The sequence below is a fragment of the Passer montanus genome, unplaced genomic scaffold (assembly GCF_014805655.1).
Source record: "Passer montanus isolate IOZ18808 unplaced genomic scaffold, ASM1480565v1 scaffold39, whole genome shotgun sequence".
In the NCBI taxonomy this organism is placed as follows: domain Eukaryota; kingdom Metazoa; phylum Chordata; class Aves; order Passeriformes; family Passeridae; genus Passer; species Passer montanus.
In genome coordinates this window covers 3945198-3967339 of record NW_024368707.1, presented here as the reverse complement: position 1 = coordinate 3967339, position 22142 = coordinate 3945198, and the positions used below count along the sequence as shown (strand labels likewise).

Here is a 22142-nt window from a genome sequence, read left to right as displayed (position 1 = left end):
GTGGCTTCCCATGGGTCACAAGTCCTGCCAGCAAAGCTGCTCCAGCGTGGGCTCCTCTCCATGAGGCCACAGATCCTGCCAGGAGGCTGCTCCACTGTGGGCTTCCCATGGGGTCACAGCCTCCTTCAGGCATCCACCTCCTCCAGCAAGGGATCCTCCATGGGCTGCAAGTGGATAATTGATCTATCTTAAACCTCCATGATCTTCATCCTGGGCTGCAAGGGAATCTCTGCTCTGGTGTCTGTAGCACTTCCTCCCCATCCTTTTCCACCAACCTTGGTGTCTGCAGGGCTATTTCTCTCACATATTCTCACTCTCTCCTGGCTGCAGTTACACAGCTTCCACCCCCTTCTTAAATGCATTATCCCAGAGGTGTTACTACCCTTGCTGTTGGTACACTTGGACTTGGCCTGTGGTGGGTTTGTCTTGCAGCTGCCCAGCCTTGGCCCTGTCAGACACAGAGGAAGCTTCTGACAGAAGCGCCCCCCTACCAAAACCTTGCCATGCAGACCCAATACAGCATCAGAGCATGAAATCATCTGAAATGGAAACAAAAAAAAAAAAAGAAGCATGCTTCTCATTGACTAGAGTCAGTTGACTTTAGTCCACTCTAATATTTTTAGTTTGATTTCCTTGGGAAGTGAAATCTAGCTGAGAGTATCTGTTTGTCCATATGTTCTTCCTCCAAATAACTTTTCAGTGCAACCAATTTCAACCACATTTAAAAGAGGGCAGAAGGCTAAAAAGTAACTTATTCCTGTATGTCTCTTAAAAACTGGTGATTAGGTAATGCTCCAATCCCTACATGCTGGAAAAACCCAAGAATTATGTAGGTGGTACACGGCAGTAGCCAACCAGGCTAAGGCAAGTGGTGTCTTGTATTTTGTCTTTCATTTTGGTCCACTAGGAAGCAAGACTAGCCATAGCATGGATTTCTTCCTCCTACGGGAGATGTCACAGGGGATATGATGGGTTCTGGCTTTTATTAGAGCAGGGGAATTTTTGAGACAGCAGACAGGAACCCATGGGGAGGCAGGCTTGGTGTACTCTGTTCACAGAACAATTTGCTCTATAGCAGCCCAGTAAGAAACACTTCTGGAGCGGCATCACTTATCATTTAGTGATGAGAATCCTACAGACCTTTCCTACACTGGACACTCACCTTTGTTCACCCACACCCTCAATGTGTAAATTGAAAATTAGCATCCTTTAGTGTGGCACCCTCATAGGCTGTCTGGTGACCCCAGTGAAGTGCACAATGTGGCCTGAAGAGAGGCCACAGGGCTGCCTGGGCAGTCCAGCTGGGCTGTCACACCGTGTCCCAGGGATGGGCCTCAGAAGTTGTGCACGCACATTGCCTCCACATCCCCAGCTGTGAAAGGACACCCTTTGTGAAATACCCGGAGAGTGACTGATAAAAAGCCCTAAATGTTAAGCAGGACTTCATTACTGGTGTTCCTCTAACTGAAGGCAATGATTTTAGGGGGAAATAGAGCTACATAAGTCAATTACTCCTTGAGAAAAAAAAAGTTTGTGCTACATATGGCAGGAGAAACCTGTATTTGAAGAAAGGGTAGTGGGGAAAGCCTTGTGTGGGTAAATGGTTGCCTTTCAAGCTGGATTTCCATTACAGAAGGATTCTTTCTGGTCCCCCTGAAATTGCATAGAAGTCACAGGAGATCTAGCGAAGATTAATGCAGACCGATGCTTGCTATTTTTTCCTGGAGGACTTGGCAGCTCTGTAATTACAGCTGGTGCGTCTGAATCTCCCTCTGGCCCCTGTGTACTGCCCGGCAGTGACACCAACATCAGAGAGACCCTTGCTTCAGAATTTGTCAAGCAGAACTCTGCTGAGAAACCAAACCTGCTCTGCCGTGCCTCTTGTTGTGGCGATGAGGAATATTCCTTTGCTGAGTATCCTCCTCCCGTGCACTGGAGCTGGAACCTCAGGGACTCTTGAGCCCGGAATGGCTCATAGACTGTGATCCAAGAGATACATTTGTAGAGGAATGAGGGAACCATATTTCTATAGCATAATGTATATATATTTATATATATAAAAATGAAATAAATGAGCTGGCTTGCAACACTAGGTGGCAGAGGTGGGATCTGTTCTGCTCTGAGCGCTGTCCTATAAGGCATTGCTTGTTTAAGTACAGTCGCATTTAGTTGGAGCTGCAGGAGAGAGACAGAGAGATTCTCTGTGTTTACAGCCAGCCCAGGCTACGGTGGAGCATCCAACCTGGCCCCCCCTTTCCCCAGCACTTGAAGGGGAGAGTGAGAGGTTATTTGGGAAGCTGGCCACCGTGGGTCAGCTTGCGCTGCGACTGGATTGTCAGAGCTGGCAAAGCAGAGCCCAGAGGGACTGAAGGGAGACACGAATCCCATTTTCTTTGAGAGGAGCGAAGAGGGAGAAAAAAAAAAAAAGAAGATAAATTGAGAGAGAGAGACAGAAGCGAAGAGACGGAGAAAAAGGCAGAGGAAGCGGAGCGAGTGAGAGAGAAGCATGAGGACCTACTGGCTGCACAGTATCTGGGTGCTGGGATTCTTCCTGTCCCTCTTCTCCTTGCAAGGTATGTGGTGAGTTCTTTCTCACAACCTCCTCAAACCCCTCTGCTTTAATTGAGGCTGATGGACTGAGGATGGCCTGAAACATGGAGCTGGAAGCTGGAGCTTCCTCTCCCCCCCCCTTTTCCCCTCCAAACCTTCCCCCCCCTTGCCTCAGGAAATAAGCCAAGGAGAGATCGCTGCTGGTGAATCCTATGGTTAGAGGACAGTGCATGTGACTGACTTTGCTGCTGTATTTATGCTTTTTCAGAGGGGGAGTTGTTGGGGGGAGTACAGTTAAGATTTGCAGTGGGAAAGAGTGGTGGGTGAAGGTGGGTATCCCCTCCATCCACAGCTGCTGTTTCTCACCACTTTGGGTCACAAGTACTGATTCTCCTCGATTCTTTACCTTCCTGGGGAGATAAGTGTTAAGTTTTTTTTTTTTTTTTTTTTTTTTTTTGGTTGGTTGGTTTGTTTTTTGGGTTTTTAATTTTTTTATTTATTTTGGTTTTGTCCAGAGGGGGAGGTTAGGGAAATCTCTATGCCTCTGGTCTGTCTGCGAAAACACTATGTCCTTCCCCTCTATACCAGGAGGGGAAAAAAAAAAAAAAGAAGGAGAGAGAAACAGAGAGAGAGAGAGAGAGAGAGGGTGATGGAGGAAAGACAGGAGATGAAAATTTGTTGGGTATAGGGTTTTGTTCAGTGGAGAATTGCCAGCTGGGTTTCTTGCTTTAAGAGCCAAGTGTGAGTATGGAATTTAGTTTGAAGTGATGACAGGCATGCTAGCTGGTTTTGAGATGCTTTCTGTAAACAGGAGTTAAGGGTTAATGCATTCCATGCTGTATGTATTAATACATGTCACACATGTACATATAATCATAGCCTTCAAAATTGCAGCTTGTGCATGATCCACACTCACTCACACACATCAGTGATCCTTCCTGAACACACACACACACACACACACACACACACACACACTCTCAGGGATATAGCAGGGAAGATGAATAAACTCACTCTGACACATACAGTTCTAGCTCCCTAGCACATGCAATTCCTGGAGAGTCTGCTTCTCTTGTGCTCACGTTTTCCCTTCCCCTTTCCCCCGCTCCCTCCTTTAAGCCTCCATCCTGAACACTAGTGCTCGAGGTTACTTGCATATTAAAATCCCTTGCCTGTCCTGCTGCACTAGCCTTGTAAGCCCGTGTGCACACATATACACACACATAGGTGAAAATATAACTACAGAACATAGGTGTACTCTATCTGGCCTACTCTGTGCCCCACAGTCTTGCATTTGCAGTGAGCTGCACCCTTAGAGGGTATCTCGCTCACACATGGCTTTTTTCACGGTGCTTTTTTCTCACTCCTGTACATATTAGTGCAGGAGTGTCGTGCATGGAGATATGCCAGTCACAGCTTCCTCACTTCCCCTTAGCTCCTACTTTTACACACAGTCTTGCATGTACTGTTCTCTTCTATTTTGTGTCTACTAAGCAAATTCCCGTACAGGCAGGCTCCCTGTCACACACACTCTTTCTATTGCAGCCTCACACCTGTCACTCCTGCAAGCCCTCACTATGGAATCCTTCATTTTTTGCCACCTTCTCACATTTGCTGAGTGCTCCTTTTCATACACTCTCACTTCTCCCATTTCTGGGCCTCGTACACATGCTTTTCACTGTCACATATTTTCTCTCAATTTACATTCTCTGAAGTCTGGACTGTGAATCCAACACCAGCACCTTCCAGCTGACTTCCTTCCTTGCTGTGAAGTGGCTATTTCTGACAGGGAAGGAGGATTTTTCCCAGCACATAGGTTGTACATGGGGTAATAGGAGAACCAATACCTGTGTAGCACAAGTAGATAATGTCAACAGTGAAGTTGTGTAGCTTGGTGTGAACTTTGCCCTGCTCAGGAGGTTCAGACAGAGAACCGTCAAGAAAGATGGACATTGGCAAGTCGCGTTGACTCTGAGCATTGCCTTTCTGATTGCACATTGCACATTTTCTAGACTGTAGACCACGGCGCTTGCTCCACACAGCGTTTTCAAGTCACAAGCCTTCCCTGAGTTGTGACCAGAGCATCCTGATGCCAGCACAGCATCAGGAGCTGTTTTAGTCCATCCTTATAGCTGGAGCTTATGCCAGGCTATTGGCACGGACAGGCTTTTACGTTCTGTTTTAGTGAGTTAGTATTGCCACTGTAGTATCCGCCACATTTTGAAGGCTTCAGGGAAGGTCTTTTGAGGTCTGCATTATTATATACCCTCTAAAAAGGCAAAGGCAACACAGCTGCCCTCCCTAGGTTTTGCGATGAGATAGGATAGTGTGGTGTTTTATGAGTGTTTGCAAACCTGGAGCTGCTTTTTTGACTGTTCCCAAACTTCTGGCATGATATAAACCAGAGCACTGCTGGATCTGGTTTCATAGCCAGCAGTAATTTCCCTTCTATGATGTGCAGAGTGAGAGAATGGGGAGGCAGGAATACTGGGGCTGCACAGGGAGGAGTAGGGCACTGCCTGAAACAAGCCTGAAGATATTTGGCAGAGTTAAAAAGGGGTGGGAAAATATTGTGCCCTTAAAAAGACCCAACAAACCAACACAACCCCCCACAATATTTATTTCAATTTAATTGTTTTTCACTGAAAGCTGTGGTAAAAGCCTTGAACGCTTCTCTAACCCTGCTGAGCACAACTCTGTGGAGCTCTTGCCCCAGGAAGCAGCAGTATTGGCTTTGACAGGCAGTGACCCCCGGTCAGAACCCTGCCAAGACCTTTGTGCGCACATCCCTCCAGAGCCAGGCAGCTGACCCTACACCTCCGCGAGCCACCCAAAACCTGTCCGTGCCCTCCCTCCCCTTTTCCTCGCTGTCCACTTGGGGGTGTACCGGTGACCGCAAAAGCAGCTCCTTGTCTTTCTCCGCTCTCCCAAAGCCACCAGGCGCGGGGGAGAAGGGCAGCGCTGCTGGCACTGCCGGGCCGAGCCGAGGCTGAATAGCAGCGCTGGGGGAAGCGCAGCCGAGCCTGGCAGGAGCGCGGTGGCTGCGCGGTGCCAAGCGGGCAGCGCAGGCGGCCGCTCCCGGCGCCTCTGCCAGGCAGGATGCTGAGCGCTGCCCGTGCCCTGCCTGCCCGGCCTCGGGGCCTTCGGCACAGCGCCAGCCTTCGCTCCTTCCCCTCTGCGTTAGATGCTCCAAGTCCTGCACAGAGGGTGGTGGTGTTTTTGTTTTTTTCTTTTTTTTTTCTTTTTTTCTTTTTCTTTTTTTTTTCTTTTCCCCCGATCACTATGTTTCCTCGTTTTGGTGGCTCAGGATTCTTGCATTTCTCTGCTGCTGCACTTCCAGCCCCCCTTGGCAGGCAGGTGGCTCGGAGGCGGGATGGTTGTTCCTCCTGCTTGGTGCACTGGCCTTCCTGCCCTGTGGGGGCTGGAGGAATAAAAGTACCTACACACCCCAGCACTGCTGCTGGGTGGGATTTTCTAGGATTTTCTGGTGGCATGCTGCAGCTCTTCCCTTGAATGGATTTGTTTCTTAGCACAATGCGCCCCAAAGCATCTGAGACATATCAGATTGTTGAAATGGATTGTAAAGCTGAATTTTTGTCTTCCTTTTTTTTTATCCCCAAGTTTAAAATGGGTGCATGAGTATGGGGTGGAGGAGCAAACGATTAGCATCTATAAAAAATTGCATTTAAATAATTTAGAAGAATTTTGTGTTGATGTTTGCACTTTCACTTACTATTACTCTTACTTAGCTGTCAAAATGAAAATTAATTTTTATTTCCTCATCGTGAGCATTTTATTTTAAAAAATGAATGCCTTGACAAATTATACATTTCCTTCAGCATCGCTTTAAGTTGAAAATTCTTCTAAACAAATTCTCGCTGTTGAAAAATAGCAGCTGTTTCAAATCAGCAATTTGCAAAATCCCAGCTTTTTTCAATGAACCTCCCTGACAACTGGACCTAATTGGTTAATTGTAAAAGAATTTGTGGTTAAAAAAAAAAAAAAAAAAGAAAAAAGAAAAAAAAAAGAAATGAAAAAAAGGTAAGATACCACCACAGCCAGTTTAGTGAAGTGGATAGTTTAGGAAAGGACATGCTGAACTGGCCTGTAAAGTCCTGGCAACATTTATTTATAATGTATTTCTTGAGCTGCTCAAGGGTGTTAAATGAAGAATGAGTCTGATGAAAGAAATCACAGAAATAGTTGGATAAGTGGCATAGGCTGCTTTAGGTTGGTACACAGCACAAATATTATCTGTAAATTCTCATGTTTTGTAACATTACCGGGCAATGCGGGTGTGAAAAATGATGTGTTTGTTACTGCGTGAGGTACGTGCAATCTGTATGGATGGAAGCGGGCACCCGAGTGCTCCTGTGCTGATAATGTGTAATGGATGGGGAGAAGGGAGGGAGGAGCAGCAACGTGAGTGCAAGTGGTGACACTTTGGTGTATGGGGAACAGCACGGGGCGATTGTGATGCACTTGGATAACATTTAGATACTGCCAGCTGGAGAGGAAAAAAAAGACTTTTCCTGCTCTCCTGAATATACTTTTGTTCCTATCTGTTTCCAGTTCTGCCTTCTTGAGTAAGGCAAGGGAAGCTCTCACAGGCTGGACTGTATTGTTGAGGAGACAACTCACTCAGCTGCCTTGCATTCCCTTAAATGATGAAGAGGTTTAATACATGAAACAATGTACTTTTCTTGTAGGCTTAGGACAGGAAAGAAGTAGAGGAGGCTTTTTATCTGCAAACAGGGAGCATTGAAAAGATATCCCAAGTGTTTCCTCCAGTTCTATCCAGTGATTGCTGACCATAATAATCAATAATTATACACGTAAGAAACCATTTCCTCTAGCTGTTATGAATCTCTGCACTCAGCTACCTGCTCAGAGGGCTTTGTTATGATAAGTAAAAATTTGCTTAATCTTTCATTCTCAGACATCTTTTATCACACAAGAGTTTTACTTGTTCTGTAACAAAGAACCCAGTTCCCAATGTTTTTGGGCACTCCTTTTCAGCCTTGGAGCACACTTATGTGTATGCTAATGGTCTGAAGAGGAGATGTGCTCTTTATAGTTACTCTTTTCACTTTTTTCTTCCACTAGCAATAGAGCTCCTTCCAGTCAGGGCGAGGAGTACAGTTGCTGTCATCCTAGGCTGCAGGCAGAGCCAGTGCTCTAGGAGTGCACACCCTTTCTGTGTGCTGGCTGTGCCTCCTGTACGCCTTGAATGAGCCAAGGCCCTTGCCATGCTGAGGGGCCTGGACCCCCCTTCCCCCAGCAGATTTACCCTGTGCAAGGCTGAGCTGCTTAGGGCTGGCTTAGACAGGGGCTGGTCTTGTCCAGGACCCTCGGCAGCAGCAGCTGGGTGTTGTGTGCAGTTGCTTGGTGGGGCTGGGCTGGTGATGAGGAGCTGTAGCACTGCTTGCTTGCCTGTGTGCTGTACAGAGAGGACAGGTGGCAAAAGCTGATGAAGAATGAGGGCAAGGGACGTCCTTTTTTCTGGGCACATCAGAACACCCGATGGGTTTTTCTGTGGAAGAGGATCAGCTGAGGTGGTTGTTGTCTGACAGAGGTTATTAAAGGACTGAATGATCTGAGTGAAGTCTATAATGGTACCAGACAAAGATATCCTGGAGGAGTCTGGGGAAAATCTTTCATGTGTGCCTTTGAACACGAGGACGTGTTTTGCCAAATATCATCTCCTTTGTGCATAGGGTGCTGCTGAAAGGATGCAGAATTTTGCTGTCTGTGGTCACTATAGGAAGCATGAACCTTTGCTTCTTTGGTATCCCCTTTTCCTTAAAAAGGTGTATAACAGTTTCATTTGCTGCTCATACTAAATGAGCAATTATTTTGGCAACTGATGTACTCTTCCTGCTGTCAAAGCATCCATGATAAAACCAGAAATATCAAGCACAGCACAGACCATCCTGTCCCACTCTGAGAGGGAGCTAAGGGCACATGTAGATGAGTATGTGAGACACAGCCCTCTCCTGCTGTCAGTGAAGGGCACACATCAGTATGGAAGGGAAAAGAAGGGCTCAGAGTACAAGATTCTTACAGAAATAAGCATAGGAAAAAGAAGCCCAGCCCATTCTGTGCTATGCCATTGCACTGTGGTGCTTTGGCTGATGCTGAATTTCCTGGAAGCTGAGGCATTTCCTTGTGAGGCAGCCCTCCAGTAGGTTGCCTGCCCATGTGGCAGCATTGCCCTGCTCATCTGCAAGGAAGGAAAAGGAAAAGTACTACAAGGGCTGCTACCCTAATTTTTTCTGAGTCAAAGGAGTATTCTGTCTCACAGTGAAGCCTTGCTGGCCATATCTGCTTTATAATGTTCCTGGGGAAGAAATTCTGCATAACTACATGCTGAGGGTAAAGGGCCCTCTACACTAGCCATGCTTATTGGTCACCCCCAAACATAAAATAGGATTTTTCAGTGGTTGTCAGCTGTAGAGGTGCTGGACTTTGAATGGTACCTCTGAGAGGAGATGGTTTTGGAGGCAATGCAAGAGTATACATATCCAATTAAGGCAGGTTGGTGTGATGTGGTTTTGTTTTTTGTTGTTTTTCTTTCTTTCTTTCTTTTTTTTTTTTTTGAAGGATTGGTTTGTTTTATAAGAAAAAAAAAGATAGCATGAGAAGGCAGGCTTCAGAGGAGGGGCTTTGGCTTAAAGCAAAGGTGAGTGTGATCACAGCTGTGGACTCACAGTCTGGCTTTTGCAGTAGGTTATATAAAGCATCCAAAGGAAACTCAGTTCTTGAAATTTGTTCCCTACTCTAGAGTTTGCCCCTGTGTGACCTCATGGATGTGGGTTTCTGCATTTCTTTCTGGTTTGGCAGAGCTCTCCCACAAAAAGGGTGTCCCCCTCCTTTTTCTGGTGATGGTGATTGTGCTGTTGGGAGGGGGAAGATGTGTCAGGCAGGTCATGAGCACTGGCATGAGGAAGGGAGCAAGCAAAGAGACAAACGAAAGGCTGTGGGCCTTTCCAATTGGGAAATCAATAGCATATGAGTATGCAATGTAAGTGTGTAATCACAGCTCCCTCCCCTCTGCCCCTAAGCACTTACATTGACGGGGAGTTGCAGTCCAAAACCAATTAATCCTTGCAACCTGCTAGGACAATAACTATTAATATTCTTCTGCATGCACTCTGGTTGCTGCACCTGCTTGGAGCCTGGCTGTTCTTGACCCTCAGCAGCTGACCCAAAGTTCCACCAAGGGAGCAAGTCTCTCTCTGATCATGAGCCCTGCAGCCAGTGCACTGTTAGCTGACTTTCCCCTGTGGATGTTGGAGAGGCTGACTGGGAGGATATTTACTTGAGTGTTTGAAAAAGGAGGGATTTGCTGGTAGGTTTTGCCTGCAGGAAGGAGGGGTTATTTAAAGGTGAATCCATGGAATTTTTGAAGTGTAAATGCATTTAGACTTTTCTCATGCTGGTACACCTTCATATAATGAAGTATTTACTCTTTGCCTTGTAAAGGTATTTTGTACAATGGGATCGAAACATCCAGTTTCATTTGTGCCTGTATACATGATCTGTGCATAAAGCTATGGCCTTTGAATAGCTCTTCCTTGGTTTTTGGGAAGGTGCATGTATGGAACAGAATATTTTATATATATATATGTATGCACATGCATTTGAGTGTGTGCATGTGACAGAAAATGCACAAGTTGTGTGGTAAAGATGCTTGAGAAATGTTAACAAATCTGGTCCAGATTTGTATTTTGTGCAAGGGACTTGTCATGAATGTTAGTGCAGGAGGTGAATGCAACCTGATTGCTGATAGGGATGTTTGTGTATCTGTGTGTGCTTTTGGAGTGACCATTATTCATAGTGCATTTGCATCCTATCTTGACAGGGCAAGAGATTGTTGCAGTGAAACAGAATTGTTTCTATGGCTTGGCTACCCCTCCTCATCTTTCTGCGATAGCCTCAGTGTAAAGTGGCAACTCAGTCATGCTTCAGTCAACTGGGCAGGAAATACAGCCTAGAGAGTGGCTAGGACATGTTGGACTCCTACACTTTCATGGAGAGTTTCTGGGAATAGAAGGAAGAGGATAAAAGGAGGCTTTCTTACAAGCACAAGTTGCATTGTTTTTTATTTAGACCAACACGTTCAAAAATAGTACAATCTGACTGAACCCACCTTCCTTGTGTAGCTATGCTATTTTATGAGCTGGATGCAGCCTGAAGCAGTAAAATCAGCAACTTTGTACTCTGGCTGTTACCTTCATTAACACAGCCTTGCTGGTTTAACTTCCTCAACAGCACAGGCTCTGTCCAGCATGGCTGTGTTCTGTCCAGTCTCAGTTTGGGTAGCTGAGCAGGATAGACCGGCCTGGGCATGCCCTCGTGAGATGTTCTGCACTTCTGGATCTCCTGGAGAGGAAAGGAAACTATTTGTCTGGAAGAGTCATGCTGTATTGATGTCGGGCTTTTACAAACAGTAATTTCTTGGTGATTCAAAGAAAAAAAATAATTATGCTAGCTCAAGTGATGTAAGAGCAGGAAACAGTGGGAGCTAAAGTGAGGGTGTCTAATTTTATGTATCCTAGGTGCCTATTGGTGACTGGTTTCTGTACTATCCAGCAGCCACAGGGCTGCAGGAGATTGGGATGTTGATAAAAAAAAAAGTCCAGCTGCAGCATGAGGTAAATGAGCTGTGGCATTGCCCCAGAGGGACCTAGAGCTACAGTCAGCAGTGCAGTCTTCCTTCTCCTTTGGCCTGCTGTGTGCATAGATGAAAGAAAGAAAAGGCCATTCTGGCTGGCCTTGCTCTCTCTATCCCAATGTAAATATTTGTAGCAGCAGCCTTTTCTTTGGGCTTTAAGGAACCTCACAAGACCCCTGCATGTAGGATCTGCTCATCCCCTGGTCAACCCCAAGATTTTTTGGTCTCTCTCTCTTCTTCCTGCTGACCAAAGTGACCCAAATCACCACAAAAATTGAAACAAATCCCTCAAGCTCTCCTGGATGCTGAAGCTTTGTTGTAGCTGCTGTGAAGGAGGAACAGCCATGTGAAACACACTGGGGAGGCAGAAGACTTCAATGCTGTGCTGTCTGTCTTGCAGGAGTAACAGCTCTGAAATTCTTTCAGACCTGGGGTTGCTAAGTGAGAAGAAGTTTTGAAATTGTTACAGGGATGGTCTTAGGGTGACCTTGATCTAGAAGAAACCTTCTTGTGAAACTGCCACCTTTCCTTGGTGCCATGGTGATGATAATAATGTTAAGGTTTTGGGTTTGATACCCATGTGGACCATTCACTTTAGTTGGACTCAATGGTCCTTGTGGGTCCTTTCCAACTCAGAATATTCTGTGATTGAGATGTCTTGAGAGCTGGCAGGAACCTTGACAGGTTTCTTTCTAAACTCCTTCTGAAGTTCTCCACAACTTTGTTGAAGCATAACAAAGATCTTTGCACAACATTTCTGCTTCACCAAAATGGCATTTTTCTAATAAAGAATAAAAAGGTGTTTTATTGGAAAAATTCCAACTTGAGTTTCAAGAACAGATTAAGGCACAAGTGCTTAAAGGCTTTCCTGTTATGTTTTGTCTTTTGTCATAAGACTGCATCAGTCTCAACTGCCATCTAAAACAAAAAAGTTCTGAAAATCATGGCCTTTATAGATGTTATCAAAAACTTGAAAATGTTACCTGAGTGCAGCCAATAGCTGGTGTCTGTCCTGAGCCTGCAGGCAGCTGAAAATGCTGTACCGAAGATCTGCCCTCACCTTTTTTGGAACTGGATTTTCTTGAAAGAGACCCAGCTGGTGTCTCTGCGGAGGAGGGAATGTCCAGTGAGCAGACTCGTGTCCTGTAGTGGTGCTGTGTCTGAACCAGAGGACAAGGCGTGCATGTGTCTGTGTGTGTGTGGCATGTGCAGGGCCTGTGCTGTGAGCACCAGAATTGCAGTCTAGCCAGATAACAAGCTGTTGTTGTTTACAGCACTTGGTTCCGGGCACTTCAATTCCAGAAAGATGTAAACAAAATTAGAGGGAATTCAGAGGATTGCAAGGAGAATGATTAAGGGGCTGGAGGGACTGACTTATGAAGAATGCTTGTGAGAGCTAAATATATAGCTGTTTTGGCTAAATGACTAAAGAGGAGCTATGCTAATGATGTAGGCATACTGGGAAGGCATGAAGAATTGTCTAGTGTGGACTCAGAGCTGGAAGAGTCTCTCATGATAGAAAATATGCAGGAGGAAAGAAAAAACTGGCAGGAGAGGAAAAATAGTTAATGGAAGAAAGAGATTAGATGGTGATATAGCTTTGTTAAGAATCATGGTGGAATTGCTGTCATTTGGGACATCTGAAGTTTGGCTGGGCAGAGCCCTGGAGAATAATCCATGCACTACAAGCATGAAAAGGTCCCTTGAGAGACAGTCTAGATGCCTTAATAGATTTTTATGCTGTCATTAATTTCTGAATCACAGTTAATACTTCCAGTCTGACAAAGAGCCATATTCTTTAAATTCTTTTTCTTTCTTGTCTTGTATTATTTGTGCTGCGATGCAAATACTGGTGCAAGACATATGAGGAAGTCTTCTATATTAACAATTGAAATCCTGATTGTATCAGCTGCTTAACTCAAAGACCTTTTTTCTCTTTCTTTTAGTGGAATGTTCACTCAGATTTGTCTGATAAATGGGAAAAGGCAGCCTGCTGGATGCCCAATAAGGTGAAAACCCAGTGTCTGTAACTCTGTCCTGTGAGTTGTGTTAGGCTTTGACAGGTTCCCCATTGACCTGCGTGGTACATATAGGCTCTGCTCTTTCTATACCTTGCACATTCTCAAAATGGGTAACTGGACACTGGACTGCTCCCTTCAGGCTCAGAAGATGCTGTGGTCGAGCTCACACCATTCCTGGCATGTCACAAAGGCTGAGCCCTCCCAGGGCCATCTGTGAGCTGGAGGGAGTTGGGCCAGTGAGGGAGGCAGCAGCAGAACACGATGCCAGGAGCCTGCTGAGCTGATCAGCAGCACATGCTGGTATGCCCTTATCTCACCTACAGCAAGAACTGAAGAGTGATAGTGAGATTGGTGGTGTTGGCTGCTTGGTTTAATGGGAATGGGAGCAGACAGAAATGAGAGCAAGTTCTGTAGTGGATGCTTGCTGGCACCATGGACTTCCAGAGGTAAAAGGTATTGCAGCTTGAGTGAAAAAGCCAGGATACATAATGGGAATTATCCAGACTGAAGATTATTTGTGCCATGGATGCAGACCCAGAGAGAGTTCATCATCGTTTATTAGCTCAGGTACAGCACTATGCAAATTGCAATCTGTTTCCTGGGCAGGAAGCAAGGAGCACCATCTTGCATTGCATGCAGTCCAGACCGTTCAGTGTTGCTGGATCTTTCCAAGTCAGTGCAAGGCCTGTTTGAGGGCCTTAGCAGCTCAGCAGTGCCAGGGAACAAAACATGGAGACTGCTGACTCTGGGTGGAAATTGATGCTACTCAGCTTGGACTTTTTGACTAGCCTTGTTATGTTCAAGGTGGCTGCTAGTAATGACATCCTTAGCACATGCACCTCAGCAAGGTGGGGGAGCTCATCACCTCAGATGTGGTGCAGTGGGAGTGTAGTTGGGCTCTGGCTCTGAGCCAGAGACAAGAAACATTGTAGACTGGGTTGTCTGTGCTGAACATGTTGATTTTTGACATTGGAATCTCCTCTTTGAAAAATATTCAGGCCCTGGAAAGAATAAAAAAATCCCCCCTTACCCTCCACCTTTGCATTAGATAGAGGTTCTATGTTTGTGCCACAATGGAAAAACTGGGAGATGTGAGAAATTAACTAAAAGATGATGAAGTGGAAAAGATTAGAAACACTAGAGGTGATAATCTGTGTTGGCAGATATGAATTGCTCTGGAATGGTAGTGTGGTTGCTCGTGGAGCTGGAGAACTTGGAATACAGGTTCAAAGACCAATGGACCTATTGTTTCCCCTGTATTATTTTGGCAATCTCTGTGCCCTCTAGTGGCAAAACTGATCAAGGAGGGTGGAGAACTACTGCTCCTACCACTTGCAGCATCACCTAAGAGGAGGGACCATATGCTTGCAGCCCAAAGGATGCGGTTTCTCAGCCCTGGCTCACTGCAGAGAGAAGGATGTGGTGAGAGCAGATAATTGGTGTAGTAATTGTGTTTTTTGCACGCAGGAAATTGATTTGTTACAGCACCTTTGAATCATTGTTCCGTAGGATTTTGCTAATCTCATTCTAACCCCGGCAGAACGTTTGTCACTTTGCATCCAGCGGTTGAGCCAGAGCGCGATGCTGCTGCCTCCTTTAGTTATTGGGGCAAAGGCACAGCAGCAGGAGACCTTGAAACACATTCCTGCAACTGGGGGGACAGGATGGAGCTCTGGGTCCCCTCTCTGGGTTGCATGAACTGCAGCTCTGAAAGGAAAAGAGAGACCCAAGGTGTTATGAGGAAGAGAACAATTGGTGGCAAACTTGTTGTTGTTTGGCTGTGCTGAACTTCTGAAGAAAAATCCAAGCACTTCAAAGGCAAAATCAAAAATCACTCAGACATCACTTTTCCCAAATTCCTCTATGTATGTCTAACAGCAACATTACCTAATAGCAATGTTCATAGGAAGTGGAACTCTTCTCAAATGCAATTATTTTTTTGTTTTTCTGCCATTCACATGTTTGAGCTAAGTGAAAAAAGTGGATTGATACTATATAGTCACTACTTCTGTTAGTAGCCAGAGCTGGTGCTGTAAAAAATATCACATGAATAGTAAAAAGAGAAACTGTTTGGGAAAATATGTTTGTTTTATGAAAACTGTTACAAAGATGAATTTCTCGTAGCTAGGATGGCCTTTTTGAAAGAAGTGGAGACTGCTTCTAAGCCAGTACATTGAGATCTATTTCTGCTCCAAAATACAGCAGGATCTGGAACATGGTTGTCCCACAGTTCAGAAAGCACATTAATCCCCAAGCCCTGGCCTGCTTTGGAGAGGTCTAATTTTTCTCTCCAGTTATGTTTTTAGCCACTATATGTGTTAGAGCTCTGTGACTTCCACCATTCAGTGGGGCTTGCATTAAGTGCTAGATAATAGGCAAGCAAACTAAGTCTGCACCTGCCACACAGATACGGGTGAAGAAGTTCACATTTCCAAAAGCATGCTGGTCCCAGATCTCTGTTCCTTGCCTTGCTTTGCTGAAGGCAGGTGGTGGAAGAGCCCGTACTTGTCAAAGCAGATGGCTGAGAAATGCTTGTAGGCTCTGTGAGCAGAGGTGGCAGCAGCAGCAGCAGCACAGCCCTTGCAGGTATCTCAGCAGCAATACTGGGGATGGTGGGCACAGAGGGAGAGCTGACACTGTGTATTTGCCTTGGCAGTTTTGGAGGTGGGCAGCTCTGTTGCATTTGTAAAATGTACAGTATGGGGTCTGCTCTGCAGTCAGTGTGGTCCATTTCTTTTAATTCCTGATGTTGGCTCACTGCGGCTGCAAGGAAGGGGGAAACACAGCTCTTTTCTTTCATCTCCCTGCATTAAACTTTAACCACATATCCCACTTCATGTTTCCTACTGCTGCAGCTTTATGACCAGAACAAGGGACCAAAGAAGTACTTGTAGTAAAACCAAGTAGTCCAACAACTTTTATGATGTCTACCTCCTGCACAAGGGTTATACTGAGAATGTATGATCTAATGTTTTTTAGAAAACCATCAGTTCTGCATTGGAGTTTGAGTTCTGCTCTGTGGCCTTATTTGTTGTCGTAGGGTAGAAGATTACCTAACTCCTTCTCAATTATTTTTTTTCTTTTTCAGAGTATTTTATGTGGGAAAAAAAAACAACAAAAAACAAGGAAGAAGAAAAAAAATAACTGTAAGGGCTATTTATCTCGTTTAGGTAGACCCAAAGTAGAGTCTCTAATCCAATTTCATGGAGCAGAGGCTTCAAGCCTGGATTTATGCTGTCTCTAGGAGGTTAAGGATGTGCTGTTCAGTTTGGTTGTCCTTGGCAGTACCTGTTCCAACTACAGAAATCCTAAACTGGGATGTGTCTGTGAGGGGAAGAGTTGTAACCTGTATCCTCTTATCAAAGATTGTTCTGCCCTACTGAGTGAAAGAATACCTTTACCCTTCTGCTGATTCCCAGCAGTTTGTTCCTGTCTTGTTTGTTCCTCTTCTTGAGGGTACTCCAACTACAGAATCTTTGATCCACTCCAAGCAAATATCTTATGGGGTCTTGATCTGGAGCTTAAGGGTTGCATCTTGGAAACCAGACACATTATTTAATTGGCAGAAACTACAGGATCAGTGATGTGAATGTGAGAAATAAAGCATCTACTCAGATTCTTGGATTCAATAGTGTCTTGCAGTGCAGGCTGGAAGTTGGAAGAAACACTTTCTCATGCATAAATTTGGGCACCTTTGAGTTGCAAATGACTAAGAGACAATAAAACACACATTGCCACTTTCATGGGGACACCTTTAAAGCCAGGACTGCGCTTTCAATTAACTCTGCCGTATGTGGCCAAAGTCGACAGTGCATAAAACTTTGATAATTTCACATTTTAAAAATGTATCGGAAACTCTCATTCGTATATCTTCACTGAAAATTTCATGAATTGCACATTTCCTGGTGTTAGATGTTCAATAAACTTAAATTATGCAGCAATTTACATCTAGAAGATTTGCTTTAAAACTGAAGACTGGCTTCTTCTCTTCTGGGTTGAGAACAGCTCTTTCTTTTTCTGCTTCCAACAGTTAGAATGGGCAGTTTTGTTCAGAAATTGTTGGAGATCTGTACTGAGCACTTAGTAGGAAAAACTCTGACATGAGGGAGATGTGAAAGGTATCAGCAAATGGCTGGACAGAGGTGTATCCCTCTTGTTTGAGCCTGATGTTGCATTTTTATTAATTTCATGGGCATCAGTATTGGATCTATCCAGAAATTTTTCAGCAAGACTTTTCTGTATTTTAGTGTATTTTCAACTAATTGGGGAACTTGAAATTAGAGGGAAGAGCAAACTTGAATGAAACCAGTTTGTGAAATCCCAGATGGAATTATTAGCAAAGAGTAATTCCAGGACAGGAGTAGTCAGGTTGCTGGGGACTTATCCCTAGATCATAAACTCGCAGTTTGAGAGGATGAAATTATGGGGTGTTCTATCCATTGATGCAGACCAGTTCTTGAAGTACCCTGCTCATCTCAAGAAGTGCTTTATTTCCATGCCATATCCAAAGCTGCACCTTTATCTGAGTGACCTCAAAGGAATAACATGCACTGTGATGAGGAGGACTTTAAACAAAGCTCTCTGGAGCTATTTCCTCCCTTTCAGTAATCTCATTTCAAAACCTTTCATGGTTCCCAGCTTTCTCATCCTCCCTGTCCTTACTGCAACCAAGCTGAGAGGATAAGCAAGTTCTAACACACTCCTGCTTTTCCATAAATGATCTCTATGCTCAACCATGGATGAAGGGTAAGGAAGAAAAATCAGAGCCCAAGATACCTTTGTACAGTCCTGGGATTGCATTGATTCTGACAAGCATGCGTTCTCATGCTGATTTGTTTACCATGACAATGATGGTTTGTAAGAGAGGTATCTTAAAATTGCCCCACATTTCCCAAAGAGTTCTTCTAATTAGGAAATAAGGAAATAGCTTCAACTTTCTCCTGCAATACTGCTTCGTGACTTCCATCACCTGTGACAGGAACAGAAAGAAATAGGACATACTACGCAGTTTGCCATAAAAAAAAAAAAGAAGCTTGGGCCCTGTTATTCTGAGCTGACCATATAGGAACCAAAGGTTAAGATGTTTCTCTAAAGTTGTGAGCTAAGCTGGTGGCAGAGCAGAACCTAGAGGACTTGTCCTCTGTCCAGTTCCCTTGCACAGCACTCCTGTGCCTAATGCAGCACCTCCCTAGTTTGAGTCTCCCTGGGCAGTGTAATGGGCAGCACTGCTGTCAGAAAAAGTGAAGGAGAGAGCAGAGGTGCAGGGCAGTGGTCAAGGAAAGGGAGGTTCCCTGTTGTCTGTAAGGATGACGTCTGAAGGAAGGAATGGAGTGGCTTTGACAACAGTGTGGGGAGGAGGGGAACAGAAGTGCCTGACAAGCTTTTGATGCTCTGTTGGCTTAATGGGAGCTCTTGCAAAGACACAGTCTGCATAAACCATCAAGAGAAGATGGCTTCTCCCAGGGCCCTTGCAGCTGCACTAGGCTATGATAACAGAAATTAACTTCATCTCCTTTGTCTTGCTTTCCAAGAGCCCCAGAATAGTAGTTATGAAAACGGTGCTGTTTAATATTGTCTTTGATCGAGCAATCCAACGGGAGCCCTGGGCTTGTTCAGCTCGGCTTTGTTAGTTTCAGACCCCAAGGCAACAAGCCGTTGCCTTCAAAGCCCAGGCAGGGCTGCATTAAGCGTGAGGCGTGCAGCAGAAATCCCAGTTTGTCAATTCAAATGGCGCTCACCTAGCAGCACTGCCTGTACGCATAGATCCACAGCAAAATGTGGGGAGCAGGGCACACAGATATCCCCTCTGGAAAGAGCCTATCTCAGAAGCCAACAAGCAAGGCAACACCCTCAAAAGACAGCAAAACAGGGTGGATCTTTCCTGTTATTATCCAGTTTTAATATGCTGCCTTTTTTTTTGTGTTGCCAAGTGGTGTCCCAGTACACTGCAACCTGGCAGTGTGTCATGCATGAAGACAACATCAGTGGAGAAGAAAGCTTCTATTCATCTCCTTCACCTCCCTGTGGTAGATGGGCATCTTTCCTCCAACTCTGCCCTGTGGCACTGCATGTACGCCTTGGCCAAGGCCTCTATTCCAGTCGGCTATAAGCACTGGAAGTTACCGAGCCTTTGACTTGGAAAGAGTCAACTCTCTGAGATATTTGCTACTTAACCAGTAGACAGCATGAAAGCAGCTACTGAAAAAGGTCTGCGCTAGGGGTGGTGTGCAGGAGGGCCTATGTAAACCAGGAGGGTGTAAACAGCTGATCTGTTTCCAGATGGGTGGTTACCTGAATGCACTGTAACCCATGGGGACCCAAGTGCAGGGACTAATGGTCTCTCTGCAGGCTGAGAGATGGAACTATGTGCTGAGGAAAAGACTGGTGCACTTTTTTTGTTTAGTCTCTTTAATTGCTTAATTACAAGACTCATTCTACTTTGTGTCCCCCTGTATGTCAAACAGGGGTGTAATCAGCTTTTGTTAAGTGGTTGTATGGGGCTCATGAAAGTTATAAATAGGGCAGGGACTTTTTTGAGGCCTTGAAGAACCCACTTCTCAGTTTACTGGGAACTGATGACCATGGTGCTTAGCCTCAATCTTCACATTTCTGTAAACTACATCTAGAGTGGATTTGATTATGAAATGTCCTGGAACCTATTGTGCTACTTTCCATTTATTATGGAAACCGTGTGCTCCCATTCAAATAAAGGAGTACCAAAGGTATAATATTTTAGATACACAATTTGTTATAATAAAATTTGGAAAGTTGGAGGAGTTTCAGAAGCAAGTAGTTTAGTGAAAATATTTCATGTGACAAGGATAACACCTGCCATTACTGCAGTCAGGGTAAGATTTAGACAGGCCATATAAACACTTGAGGTATATATTCTCTCAAGCCTGACATAAACAAATTGTTGTTTAGTTTCCAGAACCAGGTGTTCCTGAGCACTGTTAGAGAAAATAGAACAAGGATCTCCTTTCTGTTCCAGTAGTGCTTTTTGTAGCACTGCACATTGTTTTGTTATGTGCAGTGATGCTTGACACCTCTCTTCAGCTTAGCAGGCAACCAAAGGGACTCACCCTACAGCATGCTCTCGCATCCATTTCAGGAAGGATCAGCAGAAACTCTGGACAGTAGTTGAAGCTTTTCTGAGATTCTGATTCATTGCTTGCCTCTTGAAATTATTGTTGTTTCTCTGATTGTGTCCCAGTAGGACTTCTATTTCTTCTCTGTACTGTGTAAGGCAACACAGTGACAGTGAGAACTTCATTGATCCAACTAGAAAGAGAAACATAAACGATGGCAAAAGTTTTGTTGTTTAAAGGTAACTGAGAACTGCAGAGGAGGGAGTTGCTTTTGCTGTGGTGAAATAAGTTATATTCCCTCTCTGAAGCTGCTCAACGAAGTGACCGTAGTTTAAAAAAAGCTCATGCAAGTATGAGTAAGCCAGGCTTAGTGCCAAGAGGCAAAATTTTGGGGTCCCCATCAAGTTTTGTCCATAATAGGAACTACTCCTGTCTCAGCATGTCAATGTCCTCTCTCATTAAAGGAGCAGAGGGACTCTGTAGAATTTGAAGATGCTTCATATGGTCAGATGCTGAAGAAGTACAAGGAATTTCAGATTATGAGCTACAGGAGAAAAGATTTAGCCTGTAACTTGTAGCTTCAGTCCTGGATGCATAGGAGGTGGATGGAGGGTAAAGGAGACTGGAAATTAAAATAAGCCAATATCCTAAACTATATTTTAATTGAATTTTCAATATCTTCACCTTGGCAGGCATTAAACCCATGCATATTATTCTGTGACTGTACACTATATACAGTAAGAGGCCCAGCTATTAAAATGGGAGAGTATAAAAAGATCTTTCAGTATGCCTTCAAAATTGCTCACTACTGTTGCTTATGCAGTATTTTCCATTTCTGAAAGCTTAGAAGCCTGGGATTAAGTATAGGAGAAGCCTTTTTAGGTTGGCAGGGCAGTTCCTCCCCACTTGACCAGTGCAAGCTCTTTCACTGCAATGATAGTTAAAATCAGCCCCCTCACATCCATGCTGTTTAATTACAAAGGAAAGCCACAGCATTTCAGAACAGAAAGATATGGGTTTGTTAAGATACTGGACTGATCCTCAGGGGGAGCGGAGCCTAATTCCTGCCTTTGCCACAGGCTCTCTTTAAGTCAGTCAATTAATCAGTTTGTGCCTTAGCTTACCTGTCTACACAATGAAAATGAAGACAAAGGAAGCTCCAGCCCCATCTTCCCCATACATAAAAGATGCTCTCTGTGTGATGGGTCCCAATCTTCTCTCTGTTCTTTTATTGCTGTTTGGCATAAAGGTGTCTTCTTTCTAGGAGGGAAGTTCAGTTGATCTGTGCTTTCTTTTTTCAATGTTTCTCTAGCTCCATGGATAAATGTGGTACTATACTGAGTTAAGCTGAAACAAAGTCTTTGCCATAAAAACTTGCACAAGTTAAATCTGTTGGATCTGATTCGATCTGTCTTGTCAATTATGCTCACCTGTACCTTGTGGAGCAGAGTGGTAGCCTGTGAGTAGTTAAGGATGTGATTGAATTTTCATTATAAGGCTAATATGTGTTCCTTGGTACTCATCACAGACAATAAAGAGTAAGTCAGTTTGGGGGATGACTTAGCAGTTTTTTAATGAAGTTGTAGTCAACTGGATTGTATTTTCATGACTTTTATGTGCAAAAAACCCAAAAAACAACATGTGATGTATGAAATGTTATCTTTATAATTATTAATGGAAGCATAAAGAATTTCTTTCCACTTTTATTTGTAGTAACAACAAAGAAAAAGGGAGAGAAAGTGAGACATTTTATTTTCCTGCAGTTGTTGACTGCAGATGAACACAGTTGGATCAAGATGAGTTGAC

The 22142-nt window shown here is 44.5% G+C and overlaps 1 protein-coding gene and 1 long non-coding RNA gene across 2 annotated transcripts in view; one reads left to right on the top strand and one right to left on the bottom strand.

The window, feature by feature from the left end:
- Positions 1–2164: 2164 nt before the first annotated feature.
- Positions 2165–22142, top strand: part of LOC120506418 (limbic system associated membrane protein) — a 996252-nt gene continuing 976274 nt past the window's right edge. The window contains exon 1 of the mRNA XM_039717979.1: positions 2165–2573. Coding sequence (XP_039573913.1) covers positions 2507–2573 — 67 coding nt within the window. The 5' untranslated portion in view covers positions 2165–2506. The remainder of the gene's footprint in view (positions 2574–22142) is intronic.
- LOC120506419 lies at positions 18044–21677 on the bottom strand. Its single transcript, XR_005628506.1, has 3 exons — positions 21461–21677; positions 20331–20529; positions 18044–18217 (listed from the first exon to the last, which is right to left on the bottom strand). It is a non-coding gene; the product is annotated as an uncharacterized LOC120506419 (long non-coding RNA).